General features: G+C 54.1%; 1 protein-coding gene across 1 annotated transcript in view; it reads left to right on the forward strand.

Moving 5' to 3' along the window:
* LOC116958596 (two pore channel protein 2-like) overlaps positions 1–22819 on the forward strand; it is a 111086-nt gene that overhangs the window by 59232 nt on the left and 29035 nt on the right. The window contains exons 16-20 of the mRNA XM_076057284.1: positions 299–418; positions 10846–10905; positions 16751–16879; positions 18662–18711; positions 19606–19705. Of these exons, the coding sequence (XP_075913399.1) occupies positions 299–418; positions 10846–10905; positions 16751–16879; positions 18662–18711; positions 19606–19705 (459 nt within the window). The remainder of the gene's footprint in view (positions 1–298; positions 419–10845; positions 10906–16750; positions 16880–18661; positions 18712–19605; positions 19706–22819) is intronic.

Below are 22819 nucleotides of genomic sequence, written 5' to 3' on the forward strand. Positions count from 1 at the left end.
TGTGTCATTGTGTGTGTGTCACTGTGTGTGTGTCACTGTGTGTGTGTCACTGTGTGTGTGTGTGTGTCACTGTGTGTGTGTCACTGTGTGTGTGTGTCACTGTGTGTCACTGTGTGTGTGTGTCACTGTGTGTGTCACTGTGTGTGTCACTGTGTGTGTGTGTGTGTGTCACTGTGTGTGTGTGTGTGTCACTGTGTGTGTCACTGTGTGTGTGTGTGTCACTGTGTGTGTGTGTCACTGTGTGTGTGTCACTCTGTGTGTGTGTGTCACTGTGTCACTGTGTGTGTCACTGTGCCAGGTCCCCAGTGCCCCTCAGTACGATCATCGCCTCCTCGTGCTCCTGCAGAGAGTTTGTCGTCACCGCTACTTTGACTACGTGGGCAACGTCTTCGCGCTCGCCAACGTGCTGTGCATCACCGTCAGTGACACACACACAGTGTGACACACACAGTGTGACACACACACACACACTGACACACACACAGTGACACACACAACACTGACACACACACACTGACACACACACACAGCGCCACACACACAGTGACACACAAACAGTGACACACACACAGTGACACACAGTGACACACACACAGTGACACACACAGTGACACACAGTGACACACACACACAGTGAAACACAGTGACACACACACACAGTGAAACACACACACAGTGACACACACAGCGCCACACACACAGTGCCACACACACAGTGACACACAGTGACACACACAGCGCCACACACACAGTGACACACACACACACAGTGACACACACAGTGACACACACACACACAGTGACACACACAGTGACACACACAGTGACACACACACAGTGACACACACAGTGACACACACAGTGACACACACACACAGTGACACACACACACACAGTGACACACACACACACAGTGACACACACACAGTGACACACACAGTGACACACACACACAGTGACACACACAGTGACACACACACACAGTGACACACACACACAGTGACACACACACACATACACACACACATAGTGACACACACACACACAGTGACACACACACAGTGATACACACACACAGTGATACACACACACACACAGTGACACACAGTGACACACACACAGTGACACACACAGTGACACACAGTGACACACACACACAGTGAAACACAGTGACACACACACAGTGAAACACACACACAGTGACACACACAGCGCCACACACACAGTGCCACACACACAGTGACACACACAGCGCCACACACACAGTGACACACACACACAGTGACACACACAGTGACACACACACACACACAGTGACACACACAGTGACACACACAGTGACACACACACAGTGACACACACAGTGACACACACAGTGACACACACACACAGTGACACACACACACACAGTGACACACACACACACACACAGTGACACACACACAGTGACACACACACACAGTGACACACACAGTGACACACACACACAGTGAAACACACACACAGTGACACACACACAGTGACACACACAGTGACACACACAGTGACACACACACAGTGACACACACAGTGACACACACAGTGACACACACACACAGTGACACACACACACACACAGTGACACACACACACACACACAGTGACACACACACAGTGACACACACAGTGACACACACACACAGTGACACACACAGTGACACACACACAGTGACACACACACAGTGACACACACACACATACACACACACACAGTGACACACACACACACAGTGACACACACACAGTGATACACACACACAGTGATACACACACACACACAGTGACACACAGTGACACACACACAGTGACACACACAGTGACACACAGTGACACACACACACAGTGAAACACAGTGACACACACACAGTGAAACACACACACAGTGACACACACAGCGCCACACACACAGTGCCACACACACAGTGACACACACAGCGCCACACACACAGTGACACACACACACAGTGACACACACAGTGACACACACACACACAGTGACACACACAGTGACACACACACAGTGACACACACAGTGACACACACAGTGACACACACACACAGTGACACACACACACACAGTGACACACACAACAACAACAACAACAACCGCCATTCGCCACTAAGTGGCGGTGACGTCACCACGACGCTTGTGCCAGGCTATGTGCACCCTGAGGCCACGTGAAGTGTCGAACGCCCGCTGGCAGGAGGTCACGGGGCAGACCCAGGTGCCACGGGTCGACTGACTGAGATGACTGGCTGATGCACCACCTGTGCCCCCTACTGTGCCAACCTGCTGTGCTTTAGCCACCCGGCGCTCCGCTCGCTGTTGTGAGCGTCGCTCCTCCGCCCTCAGTTGTTGTTGGAGGGCGACTGCCTCCAACTGCCCAGTAGCATCCTTCACGAGCCTCCTCCACAGAGGCCGATCTTGACACCGCTGGTACCAGTCATCGGCAAGTCCACTCAGCTCCACGTCCTCCTGTACCACATCACTCCATCTCTTCTCTAGCCCGTGCCGCGCCCGCTTAGCCCCCTCAATCCGGCCAAACAAAAGCTGTTTCGGCATGCGGTGGCTGGGCATGCGGGCTACATGACCCAGCCATCGCAGCCTTGCCTGCCGGAGGAGCTCACCGATGGGACCCTGCCCAGATCTTTCAAGGATTTGTGAGCTCCTCACACAATCCAGTCTGGTTAAACCCAGGATGGATCGTAGGCAGGTCAGCCTAAATGTTTCTAACCGGCGAAGATGTTCCATTAGGGGGGTCCACGTTTCGCAAGCGTAGAGAAGGGAGGGAATGACCGTGGCCGAGAAGACCTGAAGCTTAGTGCGGAGCGACAGACCAGGTAGCTTCCACACAGCGTTACGCAACCGATGAAAAGATATTGCCGCTCGACTGATTCGGAGTGAGACCTCTGCTGTTAAACTGGAGCCAGTCATAAGCACACTGCCCAGGTATGGGAAACTCTCCACTCTCTCCACAACTGCCCCATCACCGATTGGGAGTTGTGGGGGTGGAGTGTCCGATGGTACAAAATACCCAGGCAGGTGCTTAGTTTTGGTGGGGCTGATGGTAAGGCCCCACCTCTTAGTGGCACGCTCCAGTCTCAGCAGCAGCGTCTGCAACTCCTCCTCTGACTGAGCAGCTATTACCAAGTCATCAGCATACATAACGTGGTTGAGCAATAGGGAGCCATCCCTTGACCGCACCCGGGCATCGATTAGCCTCCCATTATATCTGTACCATATGGAGATTCCCCCGGTACAGCTATTGAAGGCTTCACGAACTACGTGGTCAAAATAGATGTTAAATAATGTGGGAGCCAGAGGACATCCCTGTCGCACCCCAAGGTGTACAGGGAATGGCTCTGACTCCCGGCCACGTAGTTTTACCCGGGCCCGCTCACCATCATGAAGGTCCTTAATGATCGTGAGCAGAGGGTCAGGTACTCCAAAAGCACGAAGAACGACCCAGAGCCCAGGCCTACTGATGGTATCATAGGCCTTGACCAGGTCAATAAAGCAGAGATGTAGGTCTTGTTGGAATTCCCTACACCTCTGCTGTAGCAGACGGACAGAAAATATGGCATCTGTGCAGGACCGCCCTTTCCTGAAACCGCATTGGGGCTCCGCAAGCCTCTCCTCAGCGTGCCTGGCAAGGCGATGCTGAATAATCCTTGCCAGGACCTTTCCCGGCACACTGAGGAGTGAGATGCCCCTGTAGTTGTTACAGTCTGTGCGGTCCCCCTTCTTAAAAAGGGGGACCACCAGGGCATCCTTCCAATCCTGCGGAACCCGTCCAGTGGTCCAGACTGTTGTTATGATGTCATATAGGGCAGTCTGTGCACAAACGCCACCCTCCCTCAGCATTTCGCTTGGGAGATCATCTCTGCCCGCTGCCACACACACACACACAGTGACACACACACAGTGACACACACACACAGTGACACACACAGTGACACACACACACAGTGAAACACACACACAGTGACACACACACAGTGACACACACACACACACAGTGACACACACACACAGTGACACACACACAGTGGCACACACACAGTGATACACACACAGTGACACACACACAGTGACACACACACAGTGATACACACACACAGTGACACACACAGTGACACACACACACTGTGACACACACAGTGACACACAGTGAAACACACACACAGTGACACACACACAGTGACACACACACACACACACAGTGACACACACACACAGTGACACACACACAGTGACACACACACAGTGACACACACAGTGACACACACACACTGTGACACACACAGTGACACACACAGTGACACACACACACAGTGACACACACAGTGACACACACAGTGCCACGCTGCGCCACAAACTCGATTCCTTCTCACGGCCATCAACGCCGTTGGGACGATTAACCTGAACCGGTCCCGGGCCTCACTCCAGGCCAGGGGTGGAGGAACCTGTGTTTCTGTCAAGTGCCATTCGGATATTTACATAACATCATTCGTGGGCCATACGAACTCATCAACTTCAACATTTTAGATGCTCACCCCGAGCCCTCATTACTTTGATAGCAGCATTGTCTCTGAGCTGTGTCGAGCACCAATTGGGTAGAGGCTCAAAAGAAAGCCGTCCCTTGCTGTGGACCAATCAGTTTCAAGGACAATGCCACGTTTATATTATCATAGTATGTTTATTGTTTGCATTTTGACTGCAGGTATTGTGGTTAATGCAGTAGATATGAATCCTTGTTAAAAAGGTTTCCGTTTTGTTGCCAGAAAAAAGGGGAAAAACCCTATTATTACATTTTGGTACTTTTAAGGAGGTCTAATGATGATGTAGATGCTCACCCCGAGCGCCTCATTACTTTGATAGCGGCATTGTCTCTGAGCTGTGTGACGTCTTTTGACGTCACGTGGCCGAGCACCAATTGGGTCGAGGCTCAAAAGAAAGCCGTCCCTTGGTGTGGACCAATCAGTTTCAAAGACAATGCCACGTTTATATTTTCATAGTATGTTGTTTGTTTGCATTTTGACTGCAGGTATTGTGGTTAATGCAGTAGATATGAATCCTTGTTAAAAAGGTTTCCGTTTTGTTGCCAGAAAAAAGGGGAAAACCCTATTATTATTATATTTTGGTACTTTTAAGGAGGTCTAATGATGATGTAGATGTTCACCCCGAGCGCCTCATTACTTTGATAGCGGCATTGTCTCTGAGCTGTGTGACGTCTTTTGACGTCACGTGGCCGAGCACCAATTGGGTCGAGGCTCGAAAGAAAGCCGTCCCTTGCTGTGGACCAATCAGTTTCAAGGACAATGCCACGTTTATATTTTCATAGTATGTTGTTTGTTTGCATTTTGACCGCAGGTACTGTGGTTAATGCAGTAGATATGAATCCTTGTTAAAAAGGTTTCAGTTTTGTTGCTAGAAAAAAGGGGAAAAACCCTATTATACTTATATTTTGGTACTGACAAAGGGGGTCTAATGATGATGTAGATGCTCACCCCGAGCGCCTCATTACTTTGATAGCGGCATTGTCTCTGAGCTGTGTGACGTCTTTTGACGTCACGTGGCCGAGCACCAATTGGGTCGAGGCTCAAAAGAAAGCCGTCCCTTGCTGTGGACCAATCAGTTTCAAGGACAATGCCACGTTTATATTATCATAGTATGTTTTTTGTTTGCATTTTGACTGCAGGTATTGTGGTTAATGCAGTAGATATGAATCCTTGTTAAAAAGGTTTCAGTTTTGTTGCTAGAAAAAAGGGGAAAAACCCTATTATTATTCTTATATTTTGGTACTGACAAAGGGGGTCTAATGATGATGTAGATGCTCACCCCGAGCGCCTCATTACTTTGATAGCGGCATTGTCTCTGAGCTGTGTGACGTCTTTTGACGTCACGTGGCCGAGCACCAATTGGGTCGAGGCTCAAAAGAAAGCCGTCCCTTGGTGTGGACCAATCAGTTTCAAAGACAATGCCACGTTTATATTTTCATAGTATGTTGTTTGTTTGCATTTTGACTGCAGGTATTGTGGTTAATGCAGTAGATATGAATCCTTGTTAAAAAGGTTTCCGTTTTGTTGCCAGAAAAAAGGGGAAAACCCTATTATTATTATATTTTGGTACTTTTAAGGAGGTCTAATGATGATGTAGATGTTCACCCCGAGCGCCTCATTACTTTGATAGCGGCATTGTCTCTGAGCTGTGTGACGTCTTTTGACGTCACGTGGCCGAGCACCAATTGGGTCGAGGCTCGAAAGAAAGCCGTCCCTTGCTGTGGACCAATCAGTTTCAAGGACAATGCCACGTTTATATTTTCATAGTATGTTGTTTGTTTGCATTTTGACCGCAGGTACTGTGGTTAATGCAGTAGATATGAATCCTTGTTAAAAAGGTTTCAGTTTTGTTGCTAGAAAAAAGGGGAAAAACCCTATTATTCTTATATTTTGGTACTGACAAAGGGGGTCTAATGATGATGTAGATGCTCACCCCGAGCGCCTCATTACTTTGATAGCGGCATTGTCTCTGAGCTGTGTGACGTCTTTTGACGTCACGTGGCCGAGCACCAATTGGGTCGAGGCTCAAAAGAAAGCCGTCCCTTGCTGTGGACCAATCAGTTTCAAGGACAATGCCACGTTTATATATTATCACGGTAGGTTGTATTTTGTTTGCATTTTGACCGCAGGTACTGTGGTTAATGCAGCAGACATGAATCCTCGTCAAAAAAATAGTTCCAGTTTTGCCGGCGGGGCAAAAAAAAGGCGAGAGAGAGAGAAAAACCCCCTATTGTCAAAAAAAAGGTTTTTGCCCGTTATATATTTTCGTCCAACATTTGATTCGCTCGCCCCCTAATTGCGATGGGCTGGCAACTCCTCCTCATGCTCATCCTCCTCCTCATCCTGATCCTCCTTCTCCTCCTCATCCTCCTCATCCTCATCCTCCTCTTCCTCATCCTCCTCCTTATCCTCATCCTCATCCTCCTCATCCTCCTCCTCATCCTCCTCCTCATCCTCATCCTCATCATCCTCATCCTCCTCCTCATCCTGATCCTCCTTCTCCTCGTCCTCATCCTCCTCATCCTCCTCCTCATCCTCATCCTCATCCTCCTCCTCATCCTGATCCTCCTCCTCATCCTCATCCTCCTCCTCATCCTCATCCTCCTCCTCATCCTCATCCTCCTCCTCATCCTCCTCCTCATCCTCCTCCTCCTCATCCTCCTCATCGTCATCCTCCTCCTCATCCTCATCCTCCTCCTCCTCGGCGAGGAGTGCGGTGATGATGTTTGGCCGGCGACGCCCGCAGACCGCTTTTCCACGCTTTGCTCTCCTAGATTCATTAAAAATTCCGGTTGCCCTTGGCCAGGGCCACGGAGGCCAAATGATTCCACGGGCCCGGCAAGTTTCCCCAGCCCCTGACCTAAGCGGACTCCCACAACGGAAGTAGCTCCCTTTAAAAAAAAAAAAATTACATTTCGATTAATCTCGCGATGTTTTAAGTTTTTTTTTATTACGTCACCGTTCCCCCCTTCCCCCGTGACCGTACCGAAAGAGCCGAGAAGGCGACGTAGCTGACACGTTAGCGGTGGGCGGTTGCATGGCGGAGGTGGCCCGGTGCCCGTGCCGGGGCCGGTGCCGGGGTAGCCGCCGGCCCCCCCACCATCCCCCCCCCCACCATCCCCCCCCCCACCATCCCCTCCCCCCCCCCCCCACACTCCCCCACCTTGCCACAGCGCCCGGTCGCCTTCACTTTGGCCGCTGTCGCCGCTCGCCGCTCGCTACTACGAACAGCCACCGTCATCCTGCGGTGTGTTGAAGGGCTACGCGTTGTGTTTGTGTGTTTGTGTGTGCGGGCTGGGTGGCTGTGTGGCTGTGTGGCTGGGTGGCTGGGTGTGTGGCTGGGTGGCTGGGTGGGTGTGTGTGTGGGCTGGGTGGCTGTGTGTTGGCTGGGTGTGTGGCTGGGTGGCTGGGTGTGTGTGTGGCTGGGTGTGTGGCTGGGTGTGTGGCTGGGTGTGTGGCTGGGTGTTTGTGTGTGTGGGCTGGGTGGCTGGGTGTGTGGCTGGGTGGCTGGGTGGCTGGGTGGCTGTGTGTGTTTGTGTGTGTGGGCTGGGTGGCTGTGTGTGTGGCTGGGTGTGTGGCTGGGTGGCTGTGTGTGTTTGTGTGTGTGAGCTGGGTGGCTGGGTGTGTGGCTGGGTGGCTGTGCGTGTGGCTGGGTGTGTGGGCTGTGTGTTTGTGTGTTTGTGTGTGTGGCTGGGTGGCTGTGTGTGTTTGTGTGTGTGGCTGGGTGTGTGGCTGGGTGTGTGGCTGGGTGTGTGGCTGGGTGGCTGGGTGGCTGGGTGGCTGTGTGTGTTTGTGTGTGTGGGCTGTGTGGCTGTGTGTGTGGCTGGGTGTGTGTGTGGCTGGGTGTGTGTGTGGCTGGGTGTGTGTGTGGCTGGGTGTGTGTTTGTGTGTGTGGGCTGGGTGGCTGTGTGTGTGGCTGGGTGGCTGTGTGTGTGGCTGGGTGTGTGTGTGGCTGGGTGTGTGGCTGGGTGTGTGGCTGGGTGGCTGTGTTTGTGTGTGTGAGCTGGGTGGCTGTGTGTATGGCTGGGTGTGTGTGTGGCTGGGTGTGTGTTTGTGTGTGTGGGCTGGGTGGCTGTGTGTGTGGCTGGGTGTGTGTGTGGCTGGGTGTGTGTGTGGCTGGGTGTGTGTGTGGCTGGGTGTGTGGCTGGGTGTGTGGCTGGGTGTGTGGCTGGGTGGCTGGGTGGCTGTGTGTTTGTGTGTGTGGGCTGGGTGGCTGGGTGTGTGGCTGGGTGTGTGGCTGGGTGGCTGGGTGGCTGGGTGTTTGTGTGTGTGGCTGGGTGGCTGGGTGTGTGTGTGGCTGGGTGTGTGGCTGGGTGGCTGGGTGTGTGTGTGTTTGTGTGTGTGGCTGGGTGGCTGGGTGGCTGTGTGTTTGTGTGTGTGGCTGGGTGTGTGGCTGGGTGTGTGGCTGGGTGGCTGGGTGGCTGGGTGTTTGTGTGTGTGAGCTGGGTGGCTGTGTGTGTGTGTGGCTGGGTGTGTGGCTGGGTGTGTGGCTGGGTTTATGTGTGGCTGGGTGTTTGTGTGTGGGCTGTGTGTGTGAGCTGGGTGGCTGTGTGTGTGGCTGGGTGGCTGGGTGGCTGGGTGGCTGGGTGTGTATGTGGCTGGGTGTGTGGCTGTGTGGCTGGGTGGCTGGGTGGTTGGGTGGCTGGGTGTGTGGCTGGGTGGCTGTGTGTTTGTGTATGTGGGCTGGGTGGCTGGGTGTGTGGCTGGGTGTGTGGCTGGGTGTTTGTGTGTGTGGCTGGGTGTTTGTGTGTGGCTGGGTGGCTGTGTGTTTGTGTGGCTGGGTGTGTGGCTGTGTGTGTGGCTGTGTGTTTGTGTGTGTGGCTGGGTGTGTGGCTGGGTGTGTGGCTGTGTGGCTGTGTGTTTGTGTGTGTGGCTGGGTGTGTGGCTGGGTGTTTGTGTGTGGCTGGGTGTTTGTGTGTGTGGCTGGGTGTGTGGCTGGGTGTGTGGCTGTGTGGCTGTGTGTTTGTGTGTGTGGCTGGGTGTGTGGCTGGGTGTTTGTGTGTGGCTGGGTGTTTGTGTGTGGCTGGGTGTGTGGCTGGGTGTTTGTGTGTGGCTGGGTGTTTGTGTGTGTGGCTGGGTGTTTGTGTGTGTGGCTGGGTGTTTGTGTGTGTGGCTGGGTGTTTGTGTGTGTGGCTGGGTGGCTGGGTGTGTGTGTGGCTGGGTGTGTGGCTGTGTGGCTGTGTGTTTGTGTGTGTGGCTGGGTGTGTGGCTGGGTGTTTGTGTGTGGCTGGGTGTTTGTGTGTGTGGCTGGGTGTGTGGCTGTGTGGCTGGGTGGCTGGGTGGTTGGGTGGCTGGGTGTGTGGCTGGGTGGCTGTGTGTGTGGCTGGGTGTGTGGCTGTGTGGCTGTGTGTTTGTGTGTGGCTGGGTGTGTGGCTGGGTGTGTGGCTGGGTGTGTGGCTGGGTGTGTGGCTGGGTGGCTGAGTGTGTGTTTTTGTGTGTGGCTGGGTGTCTGGCTGGGTGTCTGGCTGGGTGGCTGGGTGGCTGGGTGTTTGTGTGTGTGGCTGGGTGGCTGGGTGTGTGTGTGGCTGGGTGTGTGGCTGGGTGGCTGGGTGGCTGGGTGTTTGTGTGTGTGGCTGGGTGGCTGGGTGGCTGGGTGGCTGGGTGGCTGGGTGTGTGTGTGGCTGGGTGTGTGGCTGTGTGGCTGTGTGGCTGGGTGGCTGGGTGGCTGGGTGTGTGTGTGGCTGGGTGTGTGGCTGTGTGGCTGGGTGGCTGGGTGGCTGGGTGGCTGGGTGTGTGTGTGGCTGGGTGTGTGGCTGTGTGGCTGGGTGGCTGGGTGGCTGGGTGTGTGTGTGGCTGGGTGGCTGGGTGTGTGTGTGGCTGGGTGTGTGGCTGTGTGGCTGGGTGGCTGGGTGGCTGGGTGTGTGTGTGGCTGGGTGTGTGGCTGTGTGGCTGTGTGGCTGGGTGGTTGGGTGTGTGGTTGGGTGGCTGTGTGTGTGGCTGGGTGTGTGGCTGGGTGTTTGTGTGTGGCTGGGTGTGTGGCTGGGTGGCTGGGTGGCTGGGTGTGTGTGTGGCTGGGTGTGTGGCTGTGTGGCTGGGTGGCTGGGTGGCTGGGTGTGTGTGTGGCTGGGTGTGTGGCTGTGTGGCTGTGTGGCTGGGTGGTTGGGTGTGTGTGTGGCTGGGTGTGTGGCTGTGTGGCTGGGTGGCTGGGTGGCTGGGTGTGTGTGTGGCTGGGTGTGTGGCTGTGTGGCTGTGTGGCTGGGTGGTTGGCTGTGTGTGTGGCTGGGGAATCCTCGCCCTGCTCAGGTGGAGTTGGCGATCGACGCTCGCAAGGCTCCGGACAAGAGGGACGACTACTTCCTGGGGGTGAGCACCCAACTCTCACCACACAGGGGGGGGGGGGGGTTCACGGTGGGGTGGGTGGGTGGGGGGGGTGGGTGAGGGGGATGGTGAGTGAGGGAGTGGGTGAGGGGGATGGTGGATGAGGGGGTGGGTGAGGGGGATGGTGAGGGGGTGGGTGAGGGGGTGAGTGAGGGGGTGGGTGAGGGAGTGGGTGGGTGATTGGGGCTGGACAAGAGATGGGCTGATGATAATGTGTATCTGTGTGTGTATCTGTGTGTGTCTGCATGTATCACTGTGTGTATCTGTGTGTGTCTGTGTGTATCTGTGTGTGTATCTGTGTGTGTCTGCATGTATCACTGTGTGTATCTGTGTGTGTCTGTGTGTATCTGTGTGTGTATCTGTGTGTGTCTGCATGTATCACTGTGTGTATCTGTGTGTGTCTGTGTGTATCTGTGTGTGTATCTGTGTGTGTCTGCATGTATCACTGTGTGTATCTGTGTGTGTCTGTGTGTATCTGTGTGTGTCTGCATGTATCACTGTGTGTATCTGTGTGTGTCTGTGTGTATCTGTGTGTGTATCTGTGTGTGTCTGCATGTATCACTGTGTGTATCTGTGTGTGTCTGTGTGTATCTGTGTGTGTCTGCATGTATCACTGTGTGTATCTGTGTGTGTCTGTGTGTATCTGTGTGTGTATCTGTGTGTGTCTGCATGTATCACTGTGTGTATCTGTGTGTGTCTGTGTGTATCTGTGTGTGTCTGCATGTATCACTGTGTGTATCTGTGTGTGTCTGTGTGTATCTGTGTGTGTATCTGTGTGTGTCTGCATGTATCACTGTGTGTATCTGTGTGTGTCTGTGTGTATCTGTGTGTGTCTGCATGTATCACTGTGTGTATCTGTGTGTGTCTGTGTGTATCTGTGTGTGTATCTGTGTGTGTCTGCATGTATCACTGTGTGTATCTGTGTGTGTCTGTGTGTATCTGTGTGTGTCTGCATGTATCACTGTGTGTATCTGTGTGTGTCTGTGTGTATCTGTGTGTGTATCTGTGTGTGTCTGCATGTATCACTGTGTGTATCTGTGTGTGTCTGTGTGTATCTGTGTGTGTATCTGTGTGTGTCTGTATGTATCTCTGTGTGTATCTGTGTGTGTATCTGTGTGTATCTATGTGTGTATCTGTGTGCATCTGTGTGTGTCTGTATGTATCACTGTGTGTATCTGTGTGTATCTGTGTGTATCTGTGTGTCTGCGTGTCTGTGTGTGTCTGTGTGTATCTGTGTGTCTGTATGTATCACTGTGTGTGTCTGTGTGTATCACTGTGTGTATCTGTGTGTATCACTGTGTGTATCTGTGTGTATCACTGTGTGTATCTGTGTGTATCACTGTGTGTATCTGTGTGTATCACTGTGTGTGTCTGTGTGTATCACTGTATGTGTCTGTGTGTATCACTGTGTGTGTCTGTTTGTATCACTGTGTGTCTGTGTGTATCACTGTGTGTATGTATCTGTGTGTATCTGTGTGTCTGTACGTATCACTGTGTGTGTCTGTGTGTATCTCTGTGTGTAACTGTGTGTATGTACGGTGATGTAAAAAAGTATTTGATCCCCTGCTGATTTTGTACGTTTGCCCTCTGACAAAGAAATGATCAGTCTATAATTTTAATGGTAGGTTTATTTGAACAGTGAGAGACAGAATAACAACAAAACATCCAGAAAAACGCATGTCAAAAATGTTATAAATTGATTTGCATTTTAATGAGGGAAATAAGTATTTGACCCCTCTGCAAAACATGACTTAGTACTTGGTGGCAACACCCTTGTTGGCAATCACAGAGGTCAGACGTTTCTTGTAGTTGGCCACCAGGTTTGCACACATCTCAGGAGGGATTTTGTCCCACTCCTCTTTGCAGATCTTCTCCAAGTCATTAAAGTTTCGAGGCTGACGTTTGGCAACTCGAACCTTCAGCTCCCTCCACAGATTTTCTATGGGATTAAGGTCTGGAGACTGGCTAGGCCACTCCAGGACCTTAATGTGATTCTTCTTGAGCCACTCCTTTGTTGCCTTGGCCGTGTGTTTTGGGTCATTGTCATGCTGGAATACCCATCCACGACCCATTTTCAATGCCCTGGCTGAGGGAAGGAGGTTCTCACCCAAGATTTGACGGTACATGGCCCCGTCCATCGTCCCTTTGATGCGGTGAAGTTGTCCTGTCCCCTTAGCAGAAAAACACCCCCAAAGCATAATGTTTCCACCTCCATGTTTGACGGTGGGGATGGTGTTTTTGGGGTCATAGGCAGCATTCCTCCTCCTCCAAACACGGCGAGTTGAGTTGATGCCAACGAGAGCTCCAGTTTGGTCTCATCTGACCACAACACTTTCACCCAATTGTCCTCTGAATCATTCAGATGTTCATTGGCAAACTTCAGACGGGCATGTATATGTGCTTTCTTGAGCAGGGGGACCTTGCGGGCGCTGCAGGATTTCAGTCCTTCACGGCGTAGTGTGTTACCAATTGTTTTCTTGGTGACTGTGGTCCCTGCTGCCTTGAGATCATTGACAAGATCCTCCCGTGTAGTTCTGGGCTGATTCCTCACCATTCTCATGATCATTGCAACTCCACGAGGTGAGATCTTGCATGGAGCCCCAGGCTGAGGGAGATTGACAGTTATTTTGTGTTTCTTCCATTTGCGAATAATCGCACCAACTGTTGTCACCTTCTCACCAAGCTGCTTGGCAATGGTCGTGTAGCCCATTCCAGCCTTGTGTAGGTCTACAATCTTGTCCCTGACATCCTTGGAGAGCCCTTTGGTCTTGGCCATGGTGGAGAGTTTGGAATCTGATTGATTGATTGCTTCTGTGGACAGGTGTCTTTTATACAGGTAACAAGCTGAGATTAGGAGCACTCCCTTGAAGAGTGTGCTCCTAATCTCTGCTCGTTACCTGTATAAAAGACACCTGGGATCCAGTAATCTTTCTGATTGAGAGGGGGTCAAATACTTATTTCCCTCATTAAAATGCAAATCAATTTATAACATTTTTGACATGCGTTTTTCTGGATTTTCTTGTTGTTATTCTGTCTCTCACTGTTCAAATAAACCTACCATTAAAATTATAGACTGATCATTTCTTTGTCAGTGGGCAAACGTACAAAATCAGCAGGGGATCAAATACTTTTTTTTCCCTCACTGTATATACCTCCTCGTTGGTGCCGGACGGCAACGCTGTGGTGAGCAGTGCCGTGGGGGGTGAGGGCCAATTTCGATTGGGGCGTTTGTAGCCTCCACAGCGGCCAAATGGAGGCTCTAGACGGAGTGCAAGGGTCTGGTGACCCCTCCACCACCTTCAGATGAATTACCATGAGAAAAATATCAAGCGAAGCTTTTGCCGGAGGCCCCGGGGGGAACAGCCGTTCCTGACGTATTCTGGCCAAACCCCATTTGGCGGAGCCAGGAGACTGAATCCTTACCCTCGGGGTTCCTCCGGAAGAAGCAAAAAGCCACTGCGTGTGGCCACGTGGAATGTTCGAACGCTCACTGCGGAGGAGAGGCTGCCACTCCTCTGACGGGAGCTGGACTGGTACCGCCTGGATCTCTGTGGTGTTCAGGAGGTCCGGTGGATCGGTTCTGGCTCCTGCCACCATGAGGGGTGGACAGTCCTCTACTTGGGGCAGCAGACTGCCAAACAACAGGGAGTGGCTCTTCTTCTGAACAAAAGAATGAAGGGGGCGTGGGAGCATGGTGGTGAGGTGTGGGAAGCTGTAAGCCCCAGGCTACTTTGGGCTCGCCTTCCCATCAATCGGAGGCGAGGATTGGTGGTCGTGGTTACTTATGCCCCCACCGAAGATGAACATCCGTGGAGGGATGCAGGCAAGGCCGATGAGTCAGATGCCTTCTATGACTTCCTGTCACAGGTGCTGGCTAAAGTGGCCCCTCGGGATAGTCATCTTGTTGGGTGACTTCAATGCCCGAGTTGGTCATGATGCTAGCACCTGGTCTGGAATGATTGGAAGACATGGGCCAGATCAGCTCAATAACAACGGTAGGAGGCTGCTAGATTTTTGTGCAGCCCATGGGCTTGTAATTACCAACACGCTGTGCCGGCATCGGCGCATCCACACAGCATCATGGATGCACGCCGGGTCCAAGCAAGAACATCTGCTGGACTACATAGTGACGGACCAGTGGATGCGAGCCTATGTCCTTGACACCAGGACCTACCGTGGAGCTGATCTGCCCTCTGACCTTCGACTAGTCATCTGTAAGATGCGCCTGACATTCTTCCACTCCGGTGGTGGGTGTACACCCAGGATCACAATCAAACTCAGAGAGTGGCCTGGTCTCAGCTAGCTGATGAAAGTTGCAAGCGAGAATTTCATCATCGCTTGCGGCTGGGGTTGGCATCGTCCCCCACTCCTCCTGATCATGCACCCGAAGCAGCAATGGCTGCTTTTGGTGCACGATTGGAAAGATTTAACTCCATCAAGAAAGTAACCTGTAGCGCCACACCTATTACCATCAGAGGAAAAAACGGTGATTCAATCTTCGACCCCCCAGGAACAGTTTTGCAGATTTGCTGAGCATTTCTGTGAGATCCTGGGGGAGGGGAAATCCCTCAGCCAGGATAACATCGTGGCACAAAGTGGGGATGACCCTGCTGAGGCTGCAGTGCCTCAAATATTGGAAGAAGTCACCCCCTGTGAGTGGCTGGCTGCGGTGCCATCTGTTGGGGAAGTACTGAAGGCGATCCGGAGTTTGAGACCAGGAAAGGCACCGGGCAGAGATGATCTCCCAAGCGAAATGCTGAGGGAGGGTGGCGTTTGTGCACTGACTGCCCTATATGAGATCATAACAACAGTCTGGACCATTGGACGGGTTCCGCAGGATTGTATCACCGTGTGTGTGTGTATCACTGTGTGTGTTTGTGTGTATCACTGTGTGTGTGTATCACCGTGTGTATCACTGTGTGTGTATCACTGTGTGTGTTTGTGTGTATCACTGTGTGTGTGTATCACTGTGTGTGTGTGTGTGTGTATCACTGTGTGTGTATCACTGTGTGTGTTTTCACTGTATGTGTGTGTATCACTGTGTGTGTGTCACTGTGTGTGTATCACTGTGTGTGTCACTGTGTGTGTGTATCACTGTGTGTGTGTGTCACTGTGTGTGTGTCACTGTGTGTGTGTCACTGTGTGTGTATCACTGTGTGTGTATCACTGTGTGTGTGTCACTGTGTCTGTGTGTGTATCACTGTGTGTGTGTGTGTGTCACTGTGTGTGTTTGTGTGTGTGTGTCACTGTGTGTGTGTCACTGTGTGTGTATCACTGTGTGTGTCACTGTGTGTGTGTATCACTGTGTGTGTGTGTCACTGTGTGTGTGTCACTGTGTGTGTATCACTGTGTGTGTATCACTGTGTGTGTGTCACTGTGTCTGTGTGTGTATCACTGTGTGTGTCACTGTGTGTGTTTGTGTGTGTGTGTCACTGTGTGTGTGTCACTGTGTGTGTCACTGTGTGTGTGTCACTGTGTGTGTGTCACTGTGTGTGTGTCACTGTGTGTGTCACTGTGTGTGTCACTGCGTGTGTCACTGTGTGTGTATCACTGTGTGTGTGTCACTGTGTGTGTGTGTCACTGTGTGTGTGTGTCACTGTGTGTGTGTGTGTGTCACTGTGTGTATCACTGTGTGTGTGTCACTGTGTGTGTGTCACTGTGTGTGTGTGTCACTGTGTGTGTGTCACTGTGTGTGTATCACTATGTGTGTGTCACTGTGTGTGTATCACTGTGTGTGTCACTGTGTGTGTCACTGTGTGTGTGTCACTGTGTGTGTATCACTATGTGTGTGTCACTGTGTGTGTGTCACTGTGTGTGTGTTTGTGTGTAGGTAATGAACTGCTCCTTCATTGCCTACTATCTGCTGGAGCAGTTGCTCAAGCTCCTGGCTCTGGGCTGGAGGTCGTTCACCACCTCCACCAGCAACGCAATGGACGGAGCCTTTACCCTTTGTCTTGTGGTGAGCGTGCTGGTGGTGGTGGTGGTGAGGGTGGTGAGCGTGGTGGTGAGCGTGGTGGCGAGGGTGGTGAGCGTGGTGGTGCTGAGAGTGGTGGTGGTGGTGGTGAGCGTGGTGGCGAGGGTGGTGAGCGTGGTGGTGCTGAGAGTGGTGGTGGTGGTGGTGAGCGTGGTGGCGAGGGTGGTGAGCGTGGTGGTGCTGAGAGTGGTGGTGGTGGTGGTGAGCGTGGTGGCGAGGGTGGTGAGCGTGGTGGTGGTGAGGGTGCTGGTGGTGGTGAGCGTGGTGGTGAGGGTGGTGAGCGTGGTGGTGAGCGTGGTGGCGAGGGTGGTGAGCGTGGTGGTGCTGAGAGTGGTGGTGGTGGTGGTGAGCGTGGTGGCGAGGGTGGTGAGCGTGGTGGTGCTGAGAGTGGTGGTGGTGGTGGTGAGCGTGGTGGTGAGGGTGGTGAGCGTGGTGGTGGTGAGGGTGCTGGTGGTGGTGAGCGTGGTGGTGAGGGTGGTGAACGTGGTGGTGGTGAGCGTGGTGGCGAGGGTGGTGGTGAGCGTGGTGGTGAGCGTGGTGGTGGTGAGCGTGGTGGTGCTGAGAGTGGTGGTGGTGAGCGTGGTGGTGGTGAGGGTGGTGGTGGTGAGCGTGGTGGTGGTGAGCGTGGTGGCGAGGGTGGTGGTGAGCGTGGTGGTGAGCGTGGTGGTGGTGAGCGTGGTGGTGCTGAGAGTGGTGGTGGTGAGCGTGGTGGTGGTGAGGGTGGTGGTGGTGAGCGTGGTGGTGGTGAGCGTGGTGGTGGTGAGGGTGGTGGTGGTGAGCGTGGTGGTGGTGAGCGTGGTGGCGAGGGTGGTGGCGAAGGTGGTGGTGGTGAGGGTGGTGGTGGTGAGCGTGGTGAGGGTGGTGGTGAGCGTGGTAGTGAGGGTGGTGGTGAGCGTGGTGGTGAGCGTGGTGGTGAGCGTGGTGGTGAGCGTGGTGGTGAGGGTGGTGGTGAGCGTGGTGGTGAGGGTGGTGGTGAGCGTGGTAGTGAGGGTGGTGGTGAGCGTGGTGGTGAGCGTGGTGGTGAGCGTGGTGGTGAGGGTGGTGGTGAGCGTGGTGGTGAGCGTAGTGGTGAGGGTGGTGGTGAGCGTGGTGGTGAGCGTGGTGGTGAGGGTGGTTGTGAGGGTGGTGGCGAAGGTGGTGGTGGTGAGCGTGGTGGCGAGGGTGGTTGTGAGGGTGGTGGCGAAGGTGGTGGTGAGTGTGGTGGTGAGCGTGGTGGTGAGCGTGGTGGTGAGCGTGGTGGTGAGTGTGGTGGTGAGCGTGGTGGCGAGGGTGGTGGTGAGCGTGGTGGTGGCGAAGGTGGTGGTGAGCGTAGTGGTGAGGGTGGTGGTGAGCGTGGTGGTGAGCGTGGTGGTGAGGGTGGTGGCGAGGGTGGTGGTGAGCGTGGTGGTGAGGGTGGTGGTGAGCGTGGTGGTGAGGGTGGTGGTGAGCGTGGTGGTGAGGGTGGTGGTGAGGGTGGTGGTGGTGAGCGTGGTGGTGGTGAGCGTGGTGGTGAGCGTGGTGGTGGTGGTGGCGAGGGTGGTGGTGAGGGTTGTGGCGAAGGTGGTGCTGATGGTGATGATGGTGGTGATGGTGCTGATGATGATGGTGCTGATGGTGCTGATGGTGATGGTGATGATGGTGGTGATGATGGTGGTGCTGATGGTGCTGATGATGATGGTGCTGATGGTGATGGTGATGATGGTGGTGATGATGGTGGTGCTGATGGTGCTGATGATGATGATGGTGGTGATGATGATGATGGTGATGATGATGGCGATGATGTTGCAGGTGGTGGAGATCGTCTGTGTGTCTGTCTACGGCTTCCCACACCCAGGCTGGTAAGGGGGACCTCCTCATCGCCTCATCATCTCACCTCATCTCTGCTCGAGTCACACAAATAATAAAACGAACATTCGGTTTGACTTTTGAAGCGAAAAATGTGTCACTTAAAACTTTCCGCAACTGCAGGAATTGTGCTGTCACGAATATTGAAGAATAATAATAAAAAAAATAATGAAAGCACGCTCACCGAGGTTAAGAAGCAGGCTACAGTCGACATTATTTACATTTTGTCGGCGTTATTTTTTTATTTATTTTGTCCGCGTTTTAAATGTTTCAATCGTCGTCACTTTTACCGAAAGAATATTTGGTTTGACCTCCACGTGACCTCTCGAACCCGATGACCCCCCCTCCCCCACCACCGGCGCCTCCTCCCCCTAACCATCCCCTCCCCCCCGACGGGCCCCTCCCCCCCTCACCATCCCCTCCCCCCCACCGCCCCCCCCACCGCCCCCCCCACGGCCCCTCCCCCCCCCCACCGCGCCTCCCCCCCTCACCATCCCCCCCCCACGGCCCCTCCCCCCCCACGGGCCCCTCCCCCCCACCGGCCCCTCCCCCCCTCACCATCCCCTCCCCCTACCGCCCCCCCCACCGCCCCTCCCCCCCCCCACGGCCCCTCCCCCACCGGTGCCTCCCCCCACTGGCGCCTCCCCCCCCCCACGGCCCCTCCCCCACCGCCCCCCCCACGGCCCCTCCCCCCCCACGGCCCCTCCCCCACCGGCACCTCCCCCCACTGGCCCCTCCCCACCCCACGGCCCCTCCCCCCCCACGGCCCCTCCCCTCCCACGGCCCCTCCCCCGCTACCGCCCCCCCCACCGCCCCCCCCCCACGGCCCCTCCCCCCCCCCACGGCCCCTCCCCCCCCCCCACGGCCCCTCCCCCCGCGTGCTTCAGGAACCCCGAGGTGCGTGGGTCCCTCTCACTGTGGGAGATCGTTCGCATCGTCAACCTCCTCATCGTCCTCAGACTCGTGCGCATCATCCCTCACATCAAGGTGGGGGACACTCCACCACCACAGCTCCACCACACAGCTCCACCACACAGCTCCACCACCACAGCTCCACCACACAGCTCCACCACAGCTCCACCACAGTGATAGCTCCACCACCACCACAGTGATAGCTCCACCACACAGCTCCACCACCACCACACAGCTCCACCACCACAGCTCCACCTCCTCCACCACACAGCTCCACCTCCTCCACAGTGATAGCTCCACCACCACCACACAGCTCCACCACCACCACACAGCTACACCACCTCCACCACAGTGATAGACTCGTTCACATCATCCCCCACATCAAGGTGGGGGACACTCCACCAGCTCCACCACCACAGCTCCACCACCACAGCTCCACCACACAGCTCCACCACCACCACACAGCTCCACCACCACAGTGATAGCTCCACCACACAGCTCCACCACCACAGTGATAGCTCCACCACACAGCTCCACCACCACAGTGATAGCTCCACCACACAGCTCCACCACCACCACACAGCTCCACCACCACCACCACACAGCTCCACCACCTCCATCACCACATAGCTCCACCACCAACACACAGCTCCACCACAGTGATAGCTCCACCACCACCACAGTGATAAACTCGTGCGCATCATCCCTCACATCAAGGTGGGGGACACTCCACCTCCTCCACCACACAGCTCCACCACCACACAGCTCCACCACCACCACAGCTCCACCACACAGCTCCACCACCACCACACAGCTCCACCACCACCACCACCACAGCTCCACCACCACCACCACCACACAGCTCCACCACCACACAGCTCCACCACACAGCTCCACCACCACCACACAGCTCCACCACCACCACCACCACACAGCACCACCACACAGCTCCACCACCACAGCTCCACCACCACAGCTCCACCACCACCACCACCACACAGCTCCACCACCACCACAGCTCCACCACCACAGCTCCACCACCACAGCTCCACCACCACCACCACACAGCTCCACCACCACCACCACACAGCTCCACCACCACACAGCTCCACCACCACAGCTCCACCACCACAGCTCCACCACCACCACCACACAGCTCCACCACCACCACCACACAGCTCCACCACCACACAGCTCCACCACCACAGCTCCACCACCACAGCTCCACCACCACCACCACACAGCTCCACCACCACCACCACACAGCTCCACCACCACACAGCTCCACCACCACAGCTCCACCACCACAGCTCCACCACCACCACCACCACACAGCTCCACCACCACCACACAGCTCCACCACCACAGCTCCACCACCACAGCTCCACCACCACCACCACCACACAGCTCCACCACCACCACACAGCTCCACCACCACCACCACCACACAGCTCCACCACCACCACACAGCTCCACCACCACCACCACCACACAGCTCCACCACCACCACCACCACACAGCTCCACCACCACCACACAGCTCCACCACCACCACAGCTCCACCACACAGCTCCACCACCACAGTGATAGACTCGTGCGCATCATCCCTCACATCAAGGTGGGGGACGCTCCACCACCTCCACCACCACAGTGATAGCTCCACCACCACCACCACCACCACCACACACAGCTCCACCACCACACAGCACCACCACCACCACCACACAGCACCACCACCACCACCACACAGCTCCACCACCACCACCACACAGCTCCACCACCACAGTGATAGCTCCACCACCACCACCACACAGCTCCACCACCACAGTGATAGCTCCACCACCACCACAGTGATAGCTCCACCACCACCACAGTGATAGCTCCACCACCACCACAGTGATAGCTCCACCACCACCACAGTGATAGCTGCACCACCACCACCACCACAGTGATAGCTCCACCACCACCACCACAGTGATAGCTCCACCACCACCACAGTGATAGCTGCACCACCACCACCACCACAGCTCCACCACCACCACAGTGATAGCTCCACCACCACCACAGTGATAGCTGCACCACCACCACCACCACCACAGCTCCACCACCACCACCACCACATTGATAGCTCTACCACCTCTCTGTGTAGCTGTATGTGTCTGTGTATCTGTGTGTGTCTGTGTGTATCTGTGTGTGTCTGTGTGTATTTGTGTGTATCTGTGTGTCTGTGTGTATTTGTATGTATCTATGTATCTGTGTATGTATCTCTATGTATCTCTGTGTGTATCTGTGGGTATCTCTGTGTATCTGTGTGTGTCTGTGTGTGTGTATCTGTGTGTATCTGTGTGTGTGTCTGTGTGTATCTCTATGTCTCTATGTCTGTCTCTATGTGTCTGTGTGTATCTGTGTGTCTGTGTGTGTATCTCTGTGTGTATCTGTGTATGTGTGTATCTCTGTATCTGTGTGTATCTGTGTGTGTGTATCTGTGTGTATCACTGTGTATCTCTATGTCTCTATGTGTGTCTCTATGTGTCTGTGTGTATCTGTGTGTCTGTGTGTGTATCTCTGTGTGTATCTGTGTATGTGTGTGTATCTCTGTGTGTATCTGTGTGTCTGTGTGTGTATCTGTGTGTATCATTGTGTATCTCTATGTCTCTATGTGTGTCTCTATGTGTCTGTGTGTATCTGTGTGTGTCTGTGTATGTATCTCGGTGTGTATCTGTGTGTGTATCTCTGTGTGTATCTGTGTGTGTATCTCTGTGTGTATCTCTGTGTGGATCTCTGTGTGTATCTCTGTGTGTGTCTGTGTGTGTGTCTGTGTGTATCTCTGTGTGTATCTCTGTGTGTATCTCTTTGTGTGTATCTGTGTGTATATCTCCGTGTGTATCTCTGTGTGGATCTCTGTGTGTATCTCTGTGTGTATCTCTGTGTATCTCTGTGTGTATCTCTATGTGTGTATCTCTGTGTGTGTATCTCTATGTGTGTATCTCTGTGTGGATCTCTGTGTGTATCTCTATGTGTGTATCTCTGTGTGTATCTCTGTGTGTGTGTCTGTGTGTGTATCTCTGTGTGTGGATCTCTGTGTGTATCTCTGTGTGTGTCTGTGTGTGTGTCTGTGTGTATCTCTGTGTGTATCTCTGTGTGTATCTCTGTGTGGATCTCTGTGTGTATCTCTGTGTGTATCTCTGTG

The sequence above is a fragment of the Petromyzon marinus genome, chromosome 80 (genome assembly GCF_048934315.1).
Source record: "Petromyzon marinus isolate PM22_M1 ecotype Great Lakes invasive population chromosome 80, UKy_Petmar_22M1.pri1.0, whole genome shotgun sequence".
Taxonomy (NCBI): domain Eukaryota; kingdom Metazoa; phylum Chordata; class Hyperoartia; order Petromyzontiformes; family Petromyzontidae; genus Petromyzon; species Petromyzon marinus.